This window comes from Plectropomus leopardus, chromosome 22 (genome assembly GCF_026936395.1).
Source record: "Plectropomus leopardus strain MGB_pleo_1.0 chromosome 22, ASM2693639v1, whole genome shotgun sequence".
Taxonomy (NCBI): Eukaryota; Metazoa; Chordata; class Actinopteri; order Perciformes; family Serranidae; genus Plectropomus; species Plectropomus leopardus.
Window position 1 is genome coordinate 20707616 of NC_142197.1, and position 23426 is coordinate 20731041.

Below are 23426 nucleotides of genomic sequence, written 5' to 3' on the forward strand. Positions count from 1 at the left end.
TTTCAGCCAAAATGATATATTAATCAACTTTACATGCCTTAAATTGTTCTGCAATATCACAGTCAGTGTCTAGACTGTATTAAACTACAGCCAAATGATATTTTATGCAGTAAAAAAAAAAAGAAATATCGGCTTTTATATATCTGTCTAAAATCGACAGACGTCGCTGCCGATACTGGTTTTACCTGTTTTGGGACCACTTCACCTGTTTTTCAGCCAAAATGATAAATTAATCAACTTTACATGCCTTAAATTGTTTTGCAATATCACAGTCAGTGTCTACATATTAAACTACAGCCAAATGATATCTTATGCAGTAAAACAAACAAAAAAAATATTGGCTTTTATATATCTGTCTAAAATCGACAGACGTCGCTGCCGATACTGGTTTTACCTGTTTTGGGACCACTTCACCTGTTTTTCAGCCAAAATGATAAATTAATCAACTTTACATGCCTTAATTTGTTCTGTAATGCCACAGTCAGCGTCTAGACTGTTGAAACTACAGCCAAATGATATTTTATGAAGTAGAAAAAAAAAAAATATCGGCTTTTATATATCTGTCTAAAATCGACAGACGTCGCTGCCGATACTGGTTTTACCTGTTTTGGGACCACTTCACCTGTTTTTCAGCCAAAACGATATATTAATCAACTTTACATGCTTTAATTTGGCCAATAAATTAGGTGAAGTGGTCCCAAAACAGGTAAAACCAGTATCGGCAGCGACGTCTGTCGATTTTAGACAGATATATAAAAGCCGATATTTTTTTTGTTTTACTGCATAAAATATCATTTGGCTGTAGTTTAATACAGTCTAGACACTGACTGTGGTATTGCAGAACAAATTAAGGCATGTAAAGATGATTAATTTATCATTTTGGCTGAAAAACAGGTGAAGTGGTCCCAAAACAGGTAAAACCAGTATCGGCAGCGACGTCTGTCGATTTTAGACAGATATATAAAAGCCGATATTTTTTTTTTGTACTGCATAAAATATCATTTGGCTGTAGTTTAATACAGTCTAGACACTGACTGTGATATTGCAGAACAATTTAAGGCATGTCAAGTTTTATAAATATATGGTTTTGGCTGAAAAACAGGTGACATGGTCCCAAAACAGATAATCAACTTCACATGCCTTAATTTGTTCTGTAATATCACAAATAGTGTCTAAAGTTATGAATCTACAGCCAAATGATATTTTATGGCATAAATAAAATAAAAAGTATCAGCTGATATATCTGTTTGCTCTATTGAGAACTCTGTGCCAAGACATCAGCCACTGAAAGTCACCTGTCCCAGACAGGATTTGAACCAACAATCTCTGGTATCACAAGCATTTGCTCTACCCACTGAGCCAAACCTCCAGATGCTTCAACTGTGTTCGTTGCCTCCTTTATCTTGGTTTCGCCAGTGACAGCTATTGAAAACTGCATTGATATATGAGTCAGACTGATATTCTATTAAATTCTTGGTAGGGCGGATATTTGTATTTGATGCATGGAGTAAGAATGAAATGTGCATTGTATCAAGTGAGGTTTGAACCAACAACCTCTTGCTTCTCAAGCACCTGCTCTACCCACTGAGCCAAACCTCCAGACACTTTGACTGTGTTCGGCGTCCCCTTTATCTCAGTTTCGCCAGTGACAGCTATTGAAAACTGCACTGATATGAGTCAGACTGATATTCTATTACATTCTTGGTAAGGCTGATATTTGTATTTGATTCATGGAATAAGAATGAAACATGCTTCGTATCAAGGGAGTCTTGAACCATCAACCTCTTGAACATCAAGCACCTGCTCTATCCACTAAGCCAGACCTCCACATATGTTACCTGTTTGTAAAGTATGTGGAGGTCTTCAAAAATCACGTGTCAACTGAGTGTCAAAGCATCAACCTCTGGCATAATATTCACCTACTTTACTCTACTAACTAATTATTGTTAATATTAATATTTTACAGTTACTGGAGACACCTGTCACAGTATCAATTCACTGAGAAAAAAAACATTTTGAAAATAGTAAAGCTTTATTTTTTAGAAAGCTGAAAACACAAGCAGTACAATTAATACTGCTATTAACACAACACAGATATTATGGTTGATACACATTTTGATCACATTCAGCACAGTGCATTCAGCCTTTTCTTAAAATCTTATGCTTGCATTGCATCATAGCGCCTGTCCTCTCCAGCTTTCCAGTTTTGGAGACGCCCCAGTTTCCTATAAAACACACAAAAACAACATCAAAGTCACTTTGGTGACACATATATATGTGTGTGTATGTGTGTGTGTGTGTGTGTGTGTGGGTTTGAGCAGCAGGCATAGTCAGTGTGGCACATTACACATTTATATTCTTGAATTGTAACATTTAATTCAATCAGAGAGTCCTGCAAAGAGATTCACTAAAAGTACAGAGTAAAAAAGAAGTTACTCACCTAATATCTCCAAAGTGTCCGCTGTCCTGCGTGTCCTCCTCCTGCTGCATCAGCTGATTGTGATGAGGATCAGCTGCGACGTCGCGAGGCCGCTCCTTCAGACAAAATGACTCCAGCGCCTCCTCAGCTGCTCACCGTCATTTTGACATCTTGGTCTCGCTTTTTGCTGAGCTCTGTCTTGGTACTCTATTATTTTTGTGCATGTTTCCATGTGAACAAACACACGTATTTCGTCTTGTTTTCCCTCCGTGTGTTCAAATTTCCGTGAAGAGCAGATGGAGATTGAAATTGTCATCCAATCGGGACACAGGAGGCGGGACAAAGCCTTCGCAGCCGTCGCTGTTTGGCTCAGAGGACGGAACAACTTGGGTTTCGCTGGCGAATCAATGCGCAGAAACTGATGACGTAATCACGTTCAGTGCGGAGCGTCTGGATGTCGAAACAGGGCATATCTGATATCAGTGGAAAGTTTAGATTCTCCACTTTACGTCTCTTTTTGAAGCATGTTGATAGGATTAGCAGCCCAAAAGTCAGACTTTAGATGGAATTCTTTATAAATACAACAACACATTACTTGTCTCTTTTCTAGCTGCTCTCCATTGCTTCCGTTTTTATCAGGGCCAGATTTAGTTTTTTAGGGGCCTGGTGCCCCAGCGTAACTGCCTTATTTTGATTTCACCCATTCTCTATGTGGGAATGATGATTGACCCGACTTGGCAGTCAGAGAGGAAATAAATTAATTAATAAGCAACAGATGAATATAGTACATAGAATGTGAATGAGGAAACATTTTTTTTCAAGTTTTTTCTACTCTGGTTGGTAATAGGAGCCACAAGGAGTCTCAATGTCATGAATTCCAAACCTCAATTAAAGCTGCAAGCAGTGATGAACAGGCCCTCGCACCCCATTGTATGTCAGGGGTACTGGTGGGACTCCAGCTAAAGCAGTCGTTCATTTATTTTTCATCATATTTTAGCGTGTCCAAAAAATGAAAAACATTGCATACTATAGGTATATGATCAATAAATGACATGTCAAAAAAAGGGCTGAAAACAACATAGAATAGCATGTTGAGACACGTAATAGTGTAGCATGTTGAAGAAAGGACTAAAAACAACCAAAAACATCATATTTTTGCATGTAAACAAAAATCGCATACCATAGCATGGCGAAAAATGTCAAAATATGACAAGTTCAAAAACGGCTGAAAATGACATAAAATAGCATGTTGAGACACAACATAGTATAGCATTATTAATAAACAGCAAAAAATGTCATAATATAGCATTTCAAAAAAAATGACAGAAAATGCCACACTATAGTATGGCGAAAAATGTCAAAATATGACATGTTTAAAAAACTGCTTGAAATGAAATGAAATTGTATTTTGAGACACGCCATAATATAAAATGTTGAAAAAATGACCAAAAACGCCATACTATGGTTTGGAGAAAAATGTCAAAATATGACACGTCCAAAATACAGATGAAAATGACAAAAAATATCATGCCGAGATATATCATTGTCCAAAAAGATCATAATATAGCATGTTGAAAAAATGACTGAAAATATTATGTCGAAAAATGTGAAACATGACATGTTGAAAAAAGGGCTGGAAACCCCATTGTATAGCATGTTGTAGGGATTTGGCTTTAACATGGGGCAACCCTTTTTGTGATTAGGCCTCACACATGGATCACCAATTATTAAAGTATGGCTTTCAGAAATAATTAATTATTATTACAAATAATCACTACAGACTTAAAAGTCAGTCAGGTGATTCCCTCCCAAATGACGTCGCACACGTCATTTGACACACAAATAATCAATTGCGTGCCGCCTATTTCAGCCTTTGAAGAACATTAAAATGTACTACAGCACAAAGCAAAATTGCTACTTCAATAAAGCCAAGAGCTGACAGAAAATGATGTATAGTGAATGCACAAGTTAATATAGGCTGACTCTTTAGGCTGTTATATCACTCTGTTATTTCTAATGTGACAGCTGCTCATTCTGCAGATCTGAAACTTTAAACTTAATGCAATAGATTTAAACATTGTAATCAAGAACTATATTTAGGGGCGACACTGTCCTGTAATGAAGGAGATGTATCGGACAAATCAAAATAAAATGAATTTTACGCATTGAATATCTGTGATAAATACCAACAAACTAATCGATCACCTGTCAAATAACAGCAGTTTAAAAACAGACTTCAGCTAACGAGAACCAAATATAAGAAGTGGTAACGGTATGGTGTGATTTGAAGGAATTATATTGCATTGTTAAATTGTTAAATTAATTACATCTTCCTAATTAAAAATATATAGTGACCTGTTAATGTGTAGCCTAATGCAATGTGTGGTTTTATAGAAGTTTCTTTTAGAGCCACTTTGGACAAACTGACCAGCAACACCACAGACACATTCAGGAGTTCAGTGAGAGAAACACATGAATAAGGTAAAAAATATTCTGATTTTCTGCATCCCTGATAAACTGTAGGCTCCCCGTGGGGAGAAAAAAAAGCTTTGCAATGCACATAGCGATATTGTTTCTACACAGCTTTGTTTGGAGGCATCTATGTAACATTACCGCTCAAAAAGTTGGATCAAGTGTATGTATAATATTTTCGGTTCATATGCTGACACTTATTATAGAGTAACGCTCCTCAGAGAAGCTGTGAAAGATACTTTTCAGCTGATTTCAAGCTGAAACTCAAAACATAACCTGCTCCCAACCATGTTAAGTTTGCCACATGAGTTACCATGGCGATCCAGCCAGGTTAAAAGAGAGCCACCTTCGTAGTACAGAAAACTCTGGCTTTACGCTCAACAAACCTTGCTAAGGCACTAATCTCACTCCGTAGTATATCCCCCTTGTCTTTGATGCATTGTGAATTTCTCACCATCGTGATCTTCAATGAAAACATGCAAGAATCCACCAATCTGTTTCCATAAACATACAAAAGAACAATATTTCACTACTATGATAGCAGCACACACCTGGCATGACATGGCTGGGTATAGCAGTCACAAAACCATAGACTGTATATGAAGATGGACAACATGACAGTTCCCCCAAAGTGAAGCTTTTTGATCTCAATCGCCCCCTGGTGTCTGGCTGCAGCGCAGGTCATAAAGCCGGCCCCCGGGACATAGTTCAAAGAAAAAAGTCAAAGTACACGCCAAACAAATTTTTCCCAAATATGTTTTCTGTAGGTAGTTCTCATCACCCTGATGTTTGTTTGGCGTTTTAGTGATAAGTTCAGTTTTAATGAGTTATTCAATTCTACAAAAAAGGGAATTTCCACCATGATTGATAGTCACGTCAGCCAATCCAAGTGCTTGCGTTCAATGGGGCTGCTCATGATTGGTTGGATGGTTGTTTGGTGGGAATTCCCCCACTGCAGAGGTCGCTAGTGCACAGACTCCAGCTGCGAATGACGACACCAGTGCAAGATGGCAGTGGTCGTTTCCTGGATATTTTAGCGTCACTTTGGCATAACGGGGGGGACTTGTCCATTTTTAAATACAGTCTATGCAAAAAACTATATATGCTCCATCTAGCAACACCTGTCATTGAAAGAATGTCTCCTTCCTATATAAAAGGACAACCAGGACACAATGGTGATCTCTACCAGACAGGTTAGTATTCCACATTTTACACCAGGAATGGCGGCTCCTATATATGTCCATACTTAAGAAAACAATGAGATACAACAAAAACTAGAATTATGGATTTGCTGTTTTATGCCTCTGCAATCCAGTAACAGTTTAGATCCAGGTCTGTAACCCCCCCCCCCAGCATAGAAGATCTATACAATCAGCTCAGTTTTATGGTGGATTCAATATCTAACTAAACATCTCCCTACTTGTTGCTGAAACACAGAAAACACAGAAAAAGTGTTTTTTGCAGAACATTATGTCACAGTGAAGCTTACCTTTGACTTTGACAGAATGTCATCCCTGCATCATTTTATCCTATTACACTTTGCTTGAAATTTCGTCATAGTTAGCATAGGAATTCTTGAGTTAAAACCAAAAACGTATTTTGTGAGTCACATCGACCATTTACCACCAAAATCTAATCAGTTCATTGCTGAGTCCATTTAGCGGACGTTTGTGCCAAATTTGGAGAAATTTCGAAAAGGTGGTCTTGAGATTACACGTTTATGAAAACGAGACAGATGCAAGGACTCACTGATCTTGACCTTTGACCACCAAAATCAAATCAATCCATTGTTGAGTTCAAGTGGATTTTTGTGCCAAACTTGTAGAAATTTCCGTAGGACATTCTTGAGTTATCACATTCACAAGAATGGGACGTCCAGATTGACAACCTGAAAACACAATGCCTCTGGCTATTGAAAGTGCAGAGTCATAAGAATTCGACGAGCCTTAGTTGAATCATCAGCAGCTTTTATCTAGCAGGCCCGTTTTTCCTCTGTGAGTAAAAATAAAGAGTACTACCGCAGAGGATAATGTTATCATCTAAAACCCCAGAACTTTCCTTTTTTTCCCTATATAAACTTTATCTTTCCTGCACTCTCTTTCAATCCAGGGCAAAGTTTAACAAGTGTCTCACTATCACGACAAACAGCACATACAAACCAAATGTGGTTTCACAACCACAGTTTCTCCACCCACGCACTTTCAGTTCACACTGTGACACGTCTGAATCCTTTAGGTGGAGACATCATGACCTGACCTTGTACAGGTTTTGTTTTTTCCCTGCACACGTACTTAATGCTTTAGGAGGATGTTCAACACATAAATATCATAGGCATACTGCTGTTCTCTTTTATCTCCCAGCTGCCCTTTGTTCAGATGGTCAACAGAAAACAGTTTGTCACTCTGATGAATAGACCCAATTAAATAAACAGGATATCAGCTGAAGAACCATGAATAAGGTCTTGTGGAAAAGGTTGAAGAGAGTTCAGAGGCTTTCAAGAGTGCAACTCCAAACTGAGGCAATGGAGGAATTTCACTACACTGTAAAAGGTTGAATTGCAGACACTGGTGAAGTACTTTGAATCAAATACTTCTTACAGTGCAGCTACAATGAACCACAGGGAATATTATATTACTACATTGTAAAATCAGACAAGCTGATTTTATAGTTTTTAAAAATCTGGGAAACCGATTGCCTTGAAAAATGTAAGTCAAAAGAACAACTCATCTTAATTTGTGTTTATTTTATATCTAATTATTGAGTTTGCAGATTTTCAGATTTCACAGTGTTCTGTAGACATAAAGGTATACAGGTCAATAATGAGTTGTCACCTAGTTTAGCACATTTAAAAATTTGGTTACAAACTTTCATGGGATAATAACTGCAAGTGCAAACTGAATGAGGTCATGATGAAGTCAGCAACAAACATCATGGGCACACTAAAAGCCACTTGCAACTAAAAGATTTGCTCCATTTGGATTCACTCAATGTCAAAAAGCTTTTAAGGTCTGATGTATTATATCTAAAAAATATGCAAGATTACAGTGCAATGAGATGGTGTGTGTGCATGTGTAAGTTCATCTGACCTCTCCATATGCAGCCTAGTTATACAAGCTTCAGGTTGAAACTGTAAACCAGCAGAACCCCAGTGAGCTGCTCTATTTAGTCTGGATACTGTAGCAAGCTGCATGCACACACACGCACACACACACACACACACACACACACACACACACACACACACACACACACTGCAGAATAAAACTAATATATATGATAATAAAAATAGCAAAAATATCAAGAAATTCTAGAAAAAGCAGAGAAGGAGTCATTTTACAGGATGTCATAAATGCTCTCCAGGTCAATAACTATCAGCGTTTTAAAATTGGATTTATTAGTGCAGTGCGCCTCTCCGACAAAACATCTCAAGTACACTCGAGTTAAAACATAATGGGTCAATGTGGGCTTTTTGGTGTTTGTACAAAGGCTCTATATAGACCTACAGTATATGATCATGCTCATTATGACTCAGTGGGACAACCCGGTGTGAGGTAGCAGACTGAGGAGGAGTGAGACTGTGCACGTTTCCTCCAGGTTTTATCTCACTGAGGAGATTACAGAGGAGCTTTTTCTGGAAACTGACTTCTTTTAAACTGCTAATAACTTAAGGGAAATTTCAGATTAATAAAATAATAAAATCATGACATGACCGCTGTTTGCTACCACTTCTAACCTTAATAACCCTTTGAGAGCTGTGCAAACAATAAACAAAAAAAAGCAAAACAATGAAAAAGAAAGTCAAGGAAATGCCCTGGAAAAGGTGCTTAGAAATGTGTAATACTTAGGAAATATAATTTTAAATATGTAATTATGATAATTCTAATATATTTTTTACCTAGCCTTTGGGCAAAAAGGCAATGAGCTACATGGTGAGAAATGTCCTGCAAATTGCAAGTAAATTATAAAAATATTTAAGAAAAGCTAGGGATTTCTAAATTATTTTTACAGTCCTATAAACATTTTCAGTTAGTTTTTTTCAGGTTAGTTCCTTGAATTTTGTTGTTGCTATTGTTGTTTGTTTTTTTACTTGTCATTTTTTTGATTTCTTTTTGCTGTTGCTAATTTTCAGGTTATTTTTTAATTCATCTTTTTTACCATTTTTTTTTTTTTTTTTTTTGCTAATTTCTTCTTAAGTTGCTCATTTCCTTCTTCCCATGTTTCTGAAAGAAGTCAAGCCAAACTCCCCATGTCTCAAGGGGTTAAATGGGGATAGCATTTGTTTACTATTTCACCAAATGCAAATTAGAACACATGAAATATTACAATATATCAGAGTTGGACTACCACAGAGCGGCGCTGTGTCCGCCTGTGTCCTCGTGGACGTGCACAAGAATGTGTGCGCGTGTGTACCTCGTCACCGCAGTCACGTTGTCGCCCTGGCTGGCCGGGTTAAATAGCGGATGTGTGCCGCAGACCGGCAGATTAGCTCGGCTCAACGCGCTCTGTAGACACCGAGAACAGCTCGTTCGTTTTTAACGGACGGACGGACGAGGCTCCTTCTTTCTCCTTTTTATTTTGCCCGTCGGGATCTTACGCGGCTCGGTTCTCGTGTACTTTGCGGCTCTTCAAGTTCATAAGGAATGCCCAGAGAGCTGACCCAGAACAGGATCCAAAAGATCTGGGTGCCCACGAAGGATGACAAGCCGGCACCTCGGAGAGGTAAAACCCTGTAATATATATGCTGTTGTGTGTTTTCTCATATAGTATCGCCACATCATTATTTAACGGTGTTTCTGTCGTTGTATATTCCTACAGTATTTTTACGCGGACTTAAAAGTGTCGATAATTTCACATTGCAGCGGACAGTTCCTTTATCTGCAATGGCTGTTTTAACTGATGATGTGCGCGTCTCTTTTTTCGTTGTTCAACAATTTAGCGACCAATAAGTGTTTCTGTCGAGGTAAAAAAAATGGTTTATATTTGACATTGTAACTGCAATATTGTAAGAGCTCTGCTGTGCGTAGCAGTGCACCTGTCCTTCACCGGTCTTTTACTCCGTGAATTGATTTTCATCAGCACGCGCGGCACGTCACAACCCTTCACGCGGGGATGACGAAGCTCCGGTCTCCATGGTTACCACCGTGCCCCGCAACCTCTGTGTGCTGCTTTTGAAGCGGTACCGTTTTCTAATTGGTCGGCCTGCAGCGCGTGGACATGGCGCGACCCTGCCGCTGTCTCCTCTCTGGCTTTAAACCAAGGAGACCACAGGGAAGACGTTGTTGTTGAGGGATGCATGTTCAAAAAATACCAATTTTAAAGATTAGACGGCAATTACTACATACTTTAAAGTCACTGAGAAGCTTTCTCCGTATTTTTGCTTTGGAAGACTGTTTTTGGAGGAGAAAAACATCTGCAAATTTGAACCAAAGAGAGAAAAATGACAACTGTTTCTCTAAACTCACAACCTCCCCGACTCCTTGCATAAAATCTCTCCTCAAACTTGGGTTTTGCACATTTTTGATGCTCATTTTTAAATTATTTATTTATTTATTTTAATTGGCCAGGAATAAGTTCTGTATAAAATTTAAACAGTGGATACAGAGGCAATATTATGTGTATGAAATATGCATCCAATAAAAGGAAAAAAATGAATCTTTTTTTTCTATTTTGACGAGATGGTCAAGTTAGCTGATGAAATGTACAACATTCCAGTTTTAAGGAAGCTAAACATATGCCAAGGTCATTCTGAGATGAACAGAAAATTGAAAAAAAAATCATAGGGAGTTTTTTTTGTCTCTGATTTTCAATACAACCAAACAATTATCAAATAACACACAACTATTTACCATCAAAAGAACACTGAGCACGCAAAGTGGCTACAACTAGAGATTATTTAAATATAATAAAAAATACTAGAGCAACATTGTATCAGATTCTCCTTACAGTTATATTACAGTGTCTATAACGTGAATTACTTAGACTGTATATTAATGTTAAATTTATTACAGCATTCTACAATAGAATGTGAGGTTAACAGTGTAATATTGGCTCCAAAAGCATCAGTATTTACTGTATTTTGAATTTGGCTGTATTTTTGCAGCAACATGTTAAAGTGAATAGGGTGAAGATGTGAGATGACAGGGATTTCTTTGTATTAAGAGAAGCTGCACATCTGGATTTACATTGATCATGTCACTATCTGCTGTTTGATAAGATAAAATCAGACTTTTATTGGAGAATGAAAAAACAGCTATGAGGTGTTGCTATTTTATTTACAGTCGGTGAGATGGAGATGGATGAGAGGAGAGCGAGAGAGGTTGGGGAGGTGAGGCTGAACAAGGTGTCCGAGGATCTACTTAGAGTATGATCCGTTTTTCTGCTTAAGCAACGTGGCTCTTTTGTTTTGGAAACAAGATTAGCGAGTATAAATTAGCTCTCAGGGCGTTATCACATGATGAGTGAACGCTTCTAATGTATACACCCACAGGAGACTGGAACGAATTCTGCCTGGATGAAAATTAGACCGATTGAGGGAAATTTGACATCACGTATTTTCTGCTTCATTCAAACAATCTGCAGTAATTGTTCACAATTTCAGCGACCAACAGAACATCTTATCAACAAAGCCTTGCATTCCTCTGCCCAGGCAGCCCCTCTGTGAAAATGATTCAAGCTGTAGCAACATACCATATGATGTTTAAACTCCTATGGGCCTCAGAGGTGGGGTTTCACTGTATTTGGTCAACTGAAAGCAGCTCATCCTGGGTCATGTAAGACGGTTCAGAGCGCGCAGAAGTGGGTCAGAAGTGCAGTGAGGTGGAAGTAAAAGGCGAGTCTGGCGGCCGCAGACAGCCACGTGCCCGCTGGGAGTGTGTCAACATGGAGAGAAATAGAGATTATAGGTCCAGAGGTGAATTTATTAACAAATAAATGATGGAAAGCTGCAGCTCTTGGTGACCAGTTGTTATTGCATAAGCTCTCTGGCAGTGGGCTGTGGCTGTCTGAGGTTGCAGAGCACAACATGGAACTGACTGACATGTTAAAAAATATGTTTACCACTTTTGCAGTTTCATAAACAGGCGCTGTTGTCATAACATGTTGTCTTTCTCTGCAGCGTCCGGCGGCCCCCACTTCGCCAACGCCCCTACCGTCATCGTGATGGTGGGTCTCCCGGCTCGGGGCAAGACGTACATGTCTAAGAAACTCACACGCTACCTCAACTGGATCGGCATGCCCACCAAAGGTAAACAACACACACTAACGCAATTAAACCCGAGCACAGTTTCTTCAGTAGCTTATCTGTTACAGGATGACATTCTGTCCTCGGAGTGTTTAGCCTGACAGTATTAACTATTATGTTTGCACCTCCGGTACATTGTGTTCATGTTTGTTGCTTCTTCTTCTGTGTGTGTGTGTGTTTTATAGTCTTCAATGTGGGAGAGTACCGCAGGGAGGCGGTCAAGAACTACAGCTCCTATGACTTCTTCAAGCCTGATAATGAGTGTGCCGTGAAAATCAGGCAGTAAGTTAACGCAAACACACATTCACAATTACAGTAATCCACTGCGTATTTTTCATTCATGACACAAAATAAAAATCACTGTCTTTGCTTTAGGCAATGTGCCTTAGCAGCCTTGAGGGATGTCAAGTCCTATTTGAAGGACGAGGGAGGCCAAGTGGCGGTGAGTTTCCCCATCATGCTTTTCTTATACTGTCCTAATATGGGACGAGATAAAAACATATCGTCTTACATCGCTGTTTCATGTCCTTTTCAGGTCTTTGATGCGACAAACACAACAAGAGAAAGGCGAGATATGATCCTCCAGTTTGGCAGTGAGAATAGCTTCAAGGTACGTTTTACTATGTCGACCTGAGGAGTCAAGCTATGACATCATCTACAATGCAGTGTCTTTTAACTGCTTTTGCTTTTTGTGCCCAGATCTTTTTCATCGAGTCTGTGTGCGACGACCCCAGCGTCATCGCGTCCAACATCATGGTGAGTCACAAACGCGACATCACGATGCATTCTGTTTCAATGACAAAAACATGTTTATAACCCTCTGGCATCAGGCGTGTTGTTTGCCGTCTGACAGTCTTCCTCCCTGTGCAGGAAGTGAAGGTGTCGTGTCCCGACTACCGGGACTGCAACAAGACTGACGCCATGTTGGATTTCCAGAGGAGAATTGAATGCTACAAAACCAGCTACCAACCTCTGGACCCTGATCAGCACGACAGGTAAATCAGCAGCATCTATTTTGTCAGGACATCTGTAATATCTGATACAGACTCTCCAGAGTTTACCACAAAATGTGATGAGGGGGGGAAGAGGGGGGACGAAGACGCCAGTAAACTTTTTTTTCCTTTTAAATGCGTATGTGTCGTCTCTAAATTTGTTTTTTACATGTCCGTAAAGGCAGCGCAGGCAGAGCTCTCCATGAGTTCTCTTTTCAACTCAGCAGCAGTTTGTGACTGCCGGGTGGATATTTGATCTGTCCATCCACTCTGAACTGATCTGATCAGATGGATGGATGAGAGGAGCAGCTGTTATGCGTAAAAGCAAACTTTTAGACCCAGCAGAATGAATGTTGAAGTTTCACTTTCAATGACATCTGCTGTTCTGCTGCTCCACCTGTGCCCAGAGTACACTCTGCATGAACGGTCCAGCACCAAAACTAGAATTTTTTTTGCGGCAGCAGATGTTGTAATCGTTGCGAGCTGACACAAATATATAAATGTTTGGGACACCCTGCTGTCACATCAATCCTTCAACTCATCCTGTCCGTCCTCTAGGGATCTCTCCTTCATCAAGGTGATAGACGTAGGCCGGCGTTTCCTCGTCAACCGTATCCAGGATCACATCCAGAGTAAGATCGTCTACTACCTGATGAACATCCACGTCCAGCCTCGCACCATCTACCTGTGTCGGCATGGAGAGAGCACCGACAACCTGGAGGGACGGCTGGGTGGTGACGCTGGCCTCTCATCGCGGGGGAAACAGGTACGGATAGCCGCAGACAGAACCATAAAGTAGACTGGATTTTATAAATCAGAATCACTAAACTTCAGGTGCTAAATACTCTTCCCTCCCTCCTGTAGTTTTCGGTTGCTCTGGCTCGGTTTGTGGAGGAGCAGCAGCTGAAGGATTTGAAGGTTTGGACTAGCCAGCTGTGCCGCAGCATCGAGACTGCAGAGCACCTGGGAGTCCCGTACGAACAGTGGAAAGCTCTCAATGAGATAGATGCTGTGAGTATCACTCAAACACACACTCTTAAACCACATCGCACAACAGGGAAGTCACCAGAGGCCATACGATACGATGTTATCACAATACTTGAGTCACAATACAATACTTTTGCGATTTCTAGCGTGTTGCGATATGCTGAGTATTGTGACAAAATATTTGCGGTATATCGTGATTTTTCACCTTTTTCAATCCCTTATTACGTCCCCAAAGAGAAACTTTGTCAACATCAAGTTTTCAGTCTTTTCATTTTTCTTCAATCCTTTTTATTGCACCAAATTGTATGAAAAAAAGCAAATGATTATAATATTCTAGGCTACCAAAAGTTAAATTTATATTTGTAATATTAATCATTTCTACATTAGAAAAATAGATACTTGGCATCCGTGCATCAATACATTACCATGATTAAATATCGCAATACTATGCTGCATAGACCCCCCCCATCCCCACCCCTATCACACAGCAATATTATCTGTTGCCAGGCTGAAATATATTTCCTCATTCTTTTTAGGGATTGTGTGAAGAGATGACGTATGACGAGATGAAGGAGAAATTCCCAGAGGAGTTTGCTTTGAGGGATGAAGACAAATACTACTATCGCTATCCTGCTGGAGAGGTATACACACAGTTTACAACCACAACTTCAACTACCTAAAATACAGAGCATATGTTTTGATTTCTGATTGACTAATTAGAGCATCTAGCACAAAAATCCTGATCATTATTTTGAATTTTAGAGTGCAACACTACCACAGAGGTATTTGATATAACTACAATCAAATATAAAAACAATAATAAACAACCAAACCCTCCTGATTACAGTCCTACCAGGACCTGGTCCAGCGAGTGGAGCCGGTCATCATGGACCTGGAGAGGCAAGAGAACGTCCTGGTTATCTGCCACCAGGCTGTCATGCGCTGCCTGCTCGCCTACTTCTTGGATAAGAGTGCAGGTGGGTACTACAACTCCCATAAGCCCTCTACTTTTGTATTGATTTTTGAAACTCCAATCTGATGTTCATATAAATGTTTTTCCTTGTTCCAGAGGAGATGCCGTACCTGAAGTGTCCCCTCCACACAGTGCTAAAGCTCACCCCGGTCGCCTACGGGTGCAAAGTGGAGTCCATCTCCCTGAATGTGGAGGCTGTGAACACCCACAGAGACAGACCAGAGGTAATGCTCAATTAACTGATTACTGAAAATGTATTGCTCATCACCACATGATTTCTGAATCCAAGAGTCTTATTATTTTTTATCTTGCAGGAAGTGAAGAGGGGCCCTGGCACTCTGATCAGGAGGAACAGTGTGACTCCTCTGACCAGCCCTGAGACAAACATCAAGAAACCTCGTATCGATGACCTAGACGAGGCCCCGATCCAGGAGCTGCCTCCATCTGTTGCCTCTCTGGCACTCTGCAGCCCCTCACACCTTCCCCTCGCCCTGGCTGGACAGGTAGGTTTCTTATAAACACACACACACACACACACACACACACTAATTTGATTTCAAGCATTAAGGGTTTTCACTTTCCAACAAAAGTCTCAGAAAATATTGCGATTTCACGGTATTACAGAATTATCATTATCAGTCCCAATGACCATTATGGAACCTTGAAATTGTTTTTTAAAATAGCTTTAATTTTTTTTTGAAAATACTTCAAATAAAGTTAAAGGTTCTAGGACTCAAATGATGTAGGTTTCATAAGGCCAGAACCAAATTATTATTATTATTATTGTTAAGTCTAAGCTGATGCCTGATGATACATTTTGTATGGTAAATTTAACCGAAGGTTTGTGTTCCTGTTGGGAATCCTCTTCAGAATGGAAAACTCTGAACACCATTTAGGACATCGAGAAACACTATAAAACATTAAATTCATCTGTTTCCTTTCAGACACCCTCTTGCACATACTTATAGACTGCATGTATGTTCACTCACTATTTTCCTGTCATCTTTTGCTCTGCTGCCTTCTCCTCCTCTGCACTCTACAGCACTGGCTGGGCAAAGTTTGCCTGTAAGTATTCACTTAGTTCTAGTATCTCTGGCTGTCTCGCTCTTCTTATCTCATCCCTTTACTCTCTTTTGCTGCGTCTTCTTTTCCATAGTGTTCACTGCTGATATTTCTTTTCCTGCACTTAAGTGAGAACAGCAAATAAACAGTCTGTTTTTTCATACTAAATCTTAACTTATATAAAGAAATACTGATGCACAATTTGTGCAAAATTAAAGTTGCATACATACTGAACCTTTTTAAAAGTCAGAAAAATCATCTGTGCCAGGATAAGCTCTTACAGAAAGTCTGCATTGTTCCAGACATGACTTACCTGAAATGTGTATTTAGGACTAGCTACGCTGTTTCCTCAGCTACGCTGTTTCTGCAGCTACTCCTGACTGTGGCAGGATACGCTCTTACAGTAAGTCTGCACTTTCCAGACTTGACTCAAGGGAAATGTGTATTTAGGAGTAGCTGTGCTGCTTCCTGTCAGTGAGGGAAAAGAAAATAAAGCTTCCATACTGTATTTGTTCATAGGAAACCCTCCTCTCTCAGTTTACATTCCTGTCATTCTTGCCTGCTTTCGTCATTGTTGTTGTCATTACCACAATGTGCTTGTTCTGCTATGCTGATTCATGCTGACTATCCTGTTCTTGTCTCTGTTTGATTTATTTTTGGCCTGTCTTGTCCTGCTTAAAGGCGAACCATCCTCCAATATCTGAAAGTGGTTTCACTGTTAGTCTTTCAAAGGTAAACACACTGTAGAGGCTTTAGAGTTGCTTCTGTAGTTCTGCCAGCAGCCACATCTGACGCTATTAACTTCAAATAATTATCTGACAACTAGACAAACCAGATTACTGTGGCTGCTCCTTAGAAGTCCTGTAAACAAGCCAAAATTTTAAGGAGGTAGCTTAACTTTTAACAAACTAGCCAGCAGGCTCATTTAGCAAAGACACAAATGTAACATGCTAAAGTTAGCTTGCACGAGATGCGCTTTTTTTGTGCTAATCATGTGTTAGCTACTTAGTGTGCTAACAAGTCGACGATATTAACACGCTAAATCGAAATGGTCAGTTATAATTTTCCATTCAGAAACAAACGGAAATGTTTGTTTTGTTTTTTTGACATGGACAATTTTGGAGTTTTAGAAAAGCAGCTGTTGACTGCTACCAAATATCCTCCAGAATGGCTGCCAAAGTGTGACTTGTGCGACTTAGTGAAAGTTCTCTATAGAATCATGACTTTTCTCTTAGTTTGTTCTGTTTTTAGTTATTTTAATATTCTCTTTTTGAAAAGTCAGTTCTCTATTTCTTTTGATATTTACATCAGCTGGGACCAAAGTTGGGTCTCTACCACAGATATCCAAATGTTCCCAGGTATGCAGTTGATTGAACATATAATGTCTTATAATTGACTGCATCAGCTGAATGGCATGTGTGCGCTAGTTTTGCTGTCGCAGTGGAAAAGAGTGGATAATGCTGCTGGGTGTGTTAGGATCTTGTCAGCTTCATTCATAATCACCTGAGGATTACCTCAGGGCAGACACTCAGTCAGGCACAGCAACTTGGTCACACACTCATGAACTCAGTGGTAGTTTTCACACCCTCTAAAAATATCATAGAGAAAATTAGGGCCTGAGAAAACAAAGGTGATGTAACTGCGGGTTTGAGGATTACATTACATGAGAGACTATCATTTGGCCAGAGGATATTTGTGCAACTTATGTTGTTGTTGTTGAACTTGTGGGAACCAAATGTTATGCTCTGCATAGTTAATGGGCTAGTTGCCTCAATACAGAAGACCGTTAAAATCTTACCAATATCGGTGCATTTGTTTCTGTGTTTACAGAACCTGAGAAAAAACTCATCTGGTCGCCATGACATGCTGCAACCCTGCAAATAAAATTACAAGGACGTGGCTGAAGAGGCCGAAAAATGGATCGCTGAAAAAGACCCACTGTAGACAACAACGTGCAACAAAAATGAAGAGTTAAATTGAAGTTATTTTTCAACATTTTGGGTAAAGGTATTATTTTGCCAGCAAGTAACTTTACCTTTTATTATTCAAAAAGGTTTAAGGTTATTTAATTGTTGTCCTATTTATATTCTATGTTATTTCAAAGCAAGACTCTTAATTCTCCATTTCTTGCCATTGTCAGACATTTTCTCTCTCTGAGACTGAAGAATCTGTGTTTCGTAGGAAACCTCTAACAAAGTCGTGTATCATTCACTCAGACTGAAAGTGGTAAACTGTGACTCACCTAAAACAACAGTCATTCCTGTTACATCTTACACCTCAGATGGCTCTCTAAGAAACCAGTTTCTACTGGTTTATTGTTTTGGAGAGACCAAAGACAAACCCTCATGCCTACGTAAATCTTTCAGCCCATCCTTTTTCCAACTCATGGTTGCACTGTTGATTTTAAAAAAAAGGTTATAATATTTAGTTTACATTGTAAACTATTTGGCACTTCTTTGGAAGCACTGACATTTTTCATGCACGTTTTTCTAAAATGTGCAAAGCGTCATTATTTAATTGACTCCTTTGTATGCTGACACTATAAAATGAGCGATTATTTTGCACAGTGGGGATAAATTTGTACTTTTTTTTGTGTCACTGTATTTTTCATGTCACATTACTTTAAAGTAATGGAGGTGATTTTTGCCGTAGAGTGCCTGTAGTGCTTGTTTTGCAAGCCAGACGCTGCTTCTCTTGCCATTTCTCTGGAATTGATTGCTCGAGAAGGGGCATCACGTTTCACCTAATAACTCCACATATCACGTCAATATTTAACTTTTCACAGTCTGATTATTTATTTTTCAATGTGGTTAGTTTCAACGCTACAGTGCTGATCATTCAACAGAATTCTTAATTTTTAAGTTTATTCTACTTAATTTCCTTATGCTGTCTGCTACGCACAAATGTAAGCACCTATATTTTTGTTATCACAACAATGCGTACTGTTAATAATATTGTAAATGTTAGTGTACATACAATATAACTGGAGACGCATGGGAGACGACTTCCTGGGAGTCTTTTAATGATGTGTGTAGAAGTATTTTTGTACTAATGGAAAACATGATCTGTTGAGAAAGAAGCCGCTGCTTACCTCTCTCAGTAAAACTTTTGTTAACATGTTCGCTTGAGATACTTGAAATTCGTTTTTTTTTTTATGTAAAAACTGTTTTATTATATTCTTTATTTATTTTTATGTAGTTTTGGATGCTTGGAGCGAGAGACACTTTGTTTTAATCTGAGGGCTATGCATGAGAGGACAGTATGTTGTACAGTTGATTCTGCATCTGCTGGACCAATAAATTAACTCCTGGAAAATACGCAGTGTTTGTTGTTTGCTTATTTTCACTGGCCCAGGTCCAATTTAAGTATTACGTCTACCCGTTGTGTTTCCTATTATGGAGCTAATCTGCAGAGTACACAGCATGTCCTGGCACTCCCGCCTTCACTATCTCACCCATTCACAAGATTCATGAGTCACACACTGAGACCCACACTGCTTATCAGGCTGATCCTGACTTGGTGCTTTTAGGATGTTGCTGTGAAATTACATCAGGATAGATAACAAAACAACACTCTCTATCAAGATTGAGCACAAAATTCGTGGCAAGTCTAGTGATGGCAAATTCAATTACTGTGGCAGATTAAAATAATACTTTTAAGGGCAGAGTGCTTGGTGAAAATATTAATTAATTAATTAATTAATATTAATTTATCTACATTGCATGTCTGAAATGGTACAAAATGTGACAATTTTACATAATTACTGTGGGTATTATTACAATCATAAGCCTTTCTTCAAATAATACAAAGTAGCAACAATTTTTTTTTTTTAAATATAGTGCCACCATGAAGTTTACACTTGTGGTTTTGAGGTTTGCCATGTAACAGGGCTGCCAAATTTTCAGTTTAGTTTGTAGCATGATACTAAAATTACATCCGTTTTTTTATGGTCAGTCAGGGCCATCCTGAACATCCTGAGTCTGTTGAAATTTTCAGCAAATCTTTGAAGGGAAAGAAATTTTGGCAGATCAAATATAAGGCGATTGTCAGTGTGTTAAAGGCCAAATGTATAGTTGCTTAAAGCAACTATGCCAATGTGGGCTACCCTCATGAAGCAGTTGACTCTTGACTTGACTTCTTTGACATGCTTTAGCAGACAGAGTTAAACATTTTGTACAAAGTTAAGAAAAGACTGTTTTGCAACCATTTTTGATAAAACCTAATAAACAGAATTGCAAAAATTGTTGGTGGGCATTTTGGGTCACATGCTGCCTCAGCATGCTCCTCAGAAATATCATATTTATGGTCTTAACTAGTTATAAGCACACGAATATCCCAAAAGTCATAATTTTGAGTGGGAAATTGGGAAATTTCGATGATACCCGAGTTGATGAGTTGTGACGTGACGTTTCAGGGCAGCAGAAATGACAGAAAGCATGGAAACAGTGTCAATGATTGATGGTAATTTTCTTTTATATATTCAATTATTTTGTTCCTAGTAGCTATTATTTACTTTAAGTAGTTTCACATTTTAGTATATTTATCCATTAGCTGTAGCCAGCAAGCAAACTTTTAACTATAAAGCATATCAAGCGAGCGTATGGTTGTTGAATATATGGCAAACATTAATTCAAAACACTAAACATCTACCGGCTGCTGGTGCTGCTTGTTGCCTGAATCTCACCAATAAACAAACCACATGAAGATATTCTGGTTTAATGTTTAGATAGGGATGTAGTCTAGTATGCTAATCATGTTTGGGTCTCAGTCTGAAGGCAGAATTACTCAGTTTTGAGGGTCAAAAGTCAAAAAGCTTGAGAAATACTGTTTTAAGCTATGCAGACAGTTTGTATCATTACCAATGTCTGTATTCATTTCTGCCGGGTTTTATCATTTTGGCACTTTGCTTTTGTGCACACTAGCAAACACATTGCTGTTCAAAGATAAAGCAGCTTGTTTAAACTAAGCCCTGCAAATGCAAAGGTCTTTAGTGACGTTTTCACAGCTTCCCGTATGTAATCTGATACTGCTTCCTTTTTTCAAATGCTCTCTCGCAGTGGGTAAAGATTTTGCTCTACTGCTCCTATCTAGAGCCCCAGGAATAAGTCTTACAACCCTGAAATGAGTTGTAATTTAAGTACTTTCAGCTCCCTTGTCTTAGGGTTGGACGCCCAATATTTAAAACATGTACATTTATCCCCCCTAATAAAAGGACTTTTTTGGACATAATACATTAAGACCAGAAACTGGTGCATAAAACTTCACCAGAATGCAGGAAGTGTTTGATGCTAAGGCTTTTGGGCAGAGGACCCCCAAACACCCAACTTTACATGCCTCAACCCCCAGATGTTGAAACAAAATCTATGCCCTTGGTCCTCTATAAATGGTGGTGTTATAGCTCTAGTGACTGAGATTACAAATTTATGGGAAAATAAATTAATTCCAATTTTTCAAAAATGTTACTATGCAAACAGAGCACTGTCAACATTTTTTGAAAGAGTACATTATGTACTAATCCATGGGGAAATGTGGTAGGTACTTTATGTTATGAGTATATTTTACAGAATTGGGCTAATATTGATGCTAATGATCATTGGCATAAAATACCTCTCACAAGCTGAACATTTTCCATTCTAAATGCTGTACATAGAGGCATGCCATTTCCTCTCCTCCCCTCTCTCTCTCACTCACTCACTCACTCAAACACACACAGAAACACACACAGACACTCTGCATTTGCCAGATGAATGCGGTATTTCCTAAAGTCTGGTTCATGGGCAGACTGAGTGTCTTGGCTCAGGATGGTCATCCTGTGGGCAGACTGACTATGTGACTGCTGTCAGGAACACCACTTAGTGCTCCGCCTCACTGATATCCACTGACACACACGTACACCAACACACATTAATAGCCACATGTGTATGTGACTCCTGGCAGATTTACCTTTCCCTCGCAACCTCATCGAAACTCTAAAACCTACTTTGCATTCTAACTTTGCATATTGTTATCTGTCATATTGGGCCAATTTACCTATGTAGGTGTCTTATTGTGAATATGCTGTAAATATATGTGCATCACAACCTGTCATTGCAGTGTATTATTAGAATTTTTGTGTATAACTTGCTTTTGTCTACTTCTTTTTTCACTGTTAGATATGAACTTAATAAAAAGGCATATTATAAATTTAACTACTGATGGCTCAGCTGTCTAACTACTGTATGTGCTGTGCTCACCCTAAAGTAGACCTGCATGTGGTCTGGCATTTGTACTGGTTGTTATGCTAGTGTGTTGTGTGTGTAATCTCAGTGGGAGAGAGGAGTTGCTGTGTCAGGCATATGAATAGTCGTGGGCTTGGTGTTCACAGGCAGCGCTAAGCCAGCAGCTCCACAAATAGCTGCCTAATTCTGCACTGACGAAGGATTGTGTACGTTCCCAGTCACTTAGGTTAAACCTATGCAGAGAGCAATGGAGACTGGCCCAGTTGGTCAATGCGTAAAGTCTGCCAAAAACGCAGCCCCCTTCTCCAACATGTGCCTTTGTAAGCATCTACTGCACACATAGTTTCAGAGAGTGGCTCACCATCTCCAGGTGACCGAGCAGCATGTCTTACTCTATCTTTGTCACTCCTTGTCATGACTCAGCAGCTCGTCCTCCTCTACCTGCTTAACTCCTCCTTATTAGGCGGTCATGTGTCCCTGTCCCATTTGAGCTCAAAGTAATCTACCTGTACCCTTCAAATACACAAGTAGTATAGACACAAACATGCATTAACAGCCATACAAAGACACACAAATAAACCCAAACACAAGCTCTTTGTCCCATATACAGACAAAAAAACTATTCAAACTCACAGTATTGTAAATCACATTTTTTCCCCATTACAAAACAGTCCATATTGACAAGGTAAAGCAATTCTTACCAGATTGTCTTGATTAGGGAATGAAATGACGGCAAAAAACTGCATGGGACTAGAATAACGTGAGCATATCTGTAAAGGGGAGACTTTTACAGTCTTTTAAATATAGGAATTTTGGCCAACGATTAACACAATTTAAAAAAAAAAGAAGAAAAAAAAGCAATATGTACAGATCACATCACGATTAATGCGCAATGGTTGAAATGGTAAACTTAATGTTATGCATACATGGTTGGAACTTCCGACCTAAAGCCATTTCATGTGATGCCAAAACGCTGTGTGGGAATATGTAAAACAAAACAAACTATACAATACATAAAGAAGTTATCTGTTTTAGCTAGCCTCTTTGCGTAACCAACATGAAC

General features: G+C 39.2%; 1 protein-coding gene and 1 long non-coding RNA gene across 5 annotated transcripts; one reads left to right on the top strand and one right to left on the bottom strand.

Moving 5' to 3' along the window:
* Positions 1-2013: 2013 nt before the first annotated feature.
* Positions 2014-3241, bottom strand: LOC148185909 (uncharacterized). Its single transcript, XR_015775537.1, has 2 exons — positions 2441-3241; positions 2014-2225 (listed from the first exon to the last, which is right to left on the bottom strand). It is a non-coding gene; the product is annotated as an uncharacterized LOC148185909 (long non-coding RNA).
* Positions 3242-9364: 6123 nt separating this feature from the next.
* Positions 9365-19462, top strand: pfkfb3 (6-phosphofructo-2-kinase/fructose-2,6-biphosphatase 3). Of its 4 annotated transcripts, XM_042511130.2 has the most exons (16): positions 9366-9610; positions 12006-12134; positions 12317-12413; positions 12507-12573; positions 12667-12741; positions 12831-12887; positions 13002-13126; positions 13682-13889; positions 13988-14134; positions 14647-14751; positions 14958-15087; positions 15180-15307; positions 15398-15586; positions 16126-16148; positions 16827-16877; positions 17976-19462. In XM_042511130.2, the coding sequence occupies exons 1-16, from the start codon at positions 9532-9534 to the stop codon at positions 17980-17982; spliced, it is 1617 nt and encodes a 538-aa protein (XP_042367064.1). In that variant the 5' UTR covers positions 9366-9531; the 3' UTR covers positions 17983-19462. The 4 variants fall into 4 exon arrangements, with proteins under 4 accessions (XP_087928800.1, XP_042367064.1, XP_042367066.1 ...); XM_088072674.1 differs by lacking the exon at positions 17976-19462 and having other exon boundaries at positions 9365-9610; positions 16827-16881; XM_042511132.2 differs by lacking the exon at positions 16827-16877.
* The last annotated feature ends 3964 nt before the right edge of the window (positions 19463-23426 follow it).

What these genes read in the sequence shown, in the direction of transcription:
- pfkfb3 (XM_042511130.2), top strand. Translation starts at nt 9,532, where the DNA reads ATGCCCAGAGAGCTGACCCAGAACAGGATCCAAAAGATCTGGGTGCCC. An exon ending in GATCGGCATGCCCACCAAAG is followed by an intron (nt 12,135 to 12,316) that starts GTAAACAACACA and finishes TGTGTTTTATAG; the next exon opens with TCTTCAATGTGGGAGAGTAC. An exon ending in CTCTCAATGAGATAGATGCT is followed by an intron (nt 14,135 to 14,646) that starts GTGAGTATCACT and finishes CATTCTTTTTAG; the next exon opens with GGATTGTGTGAAGAGATGAC.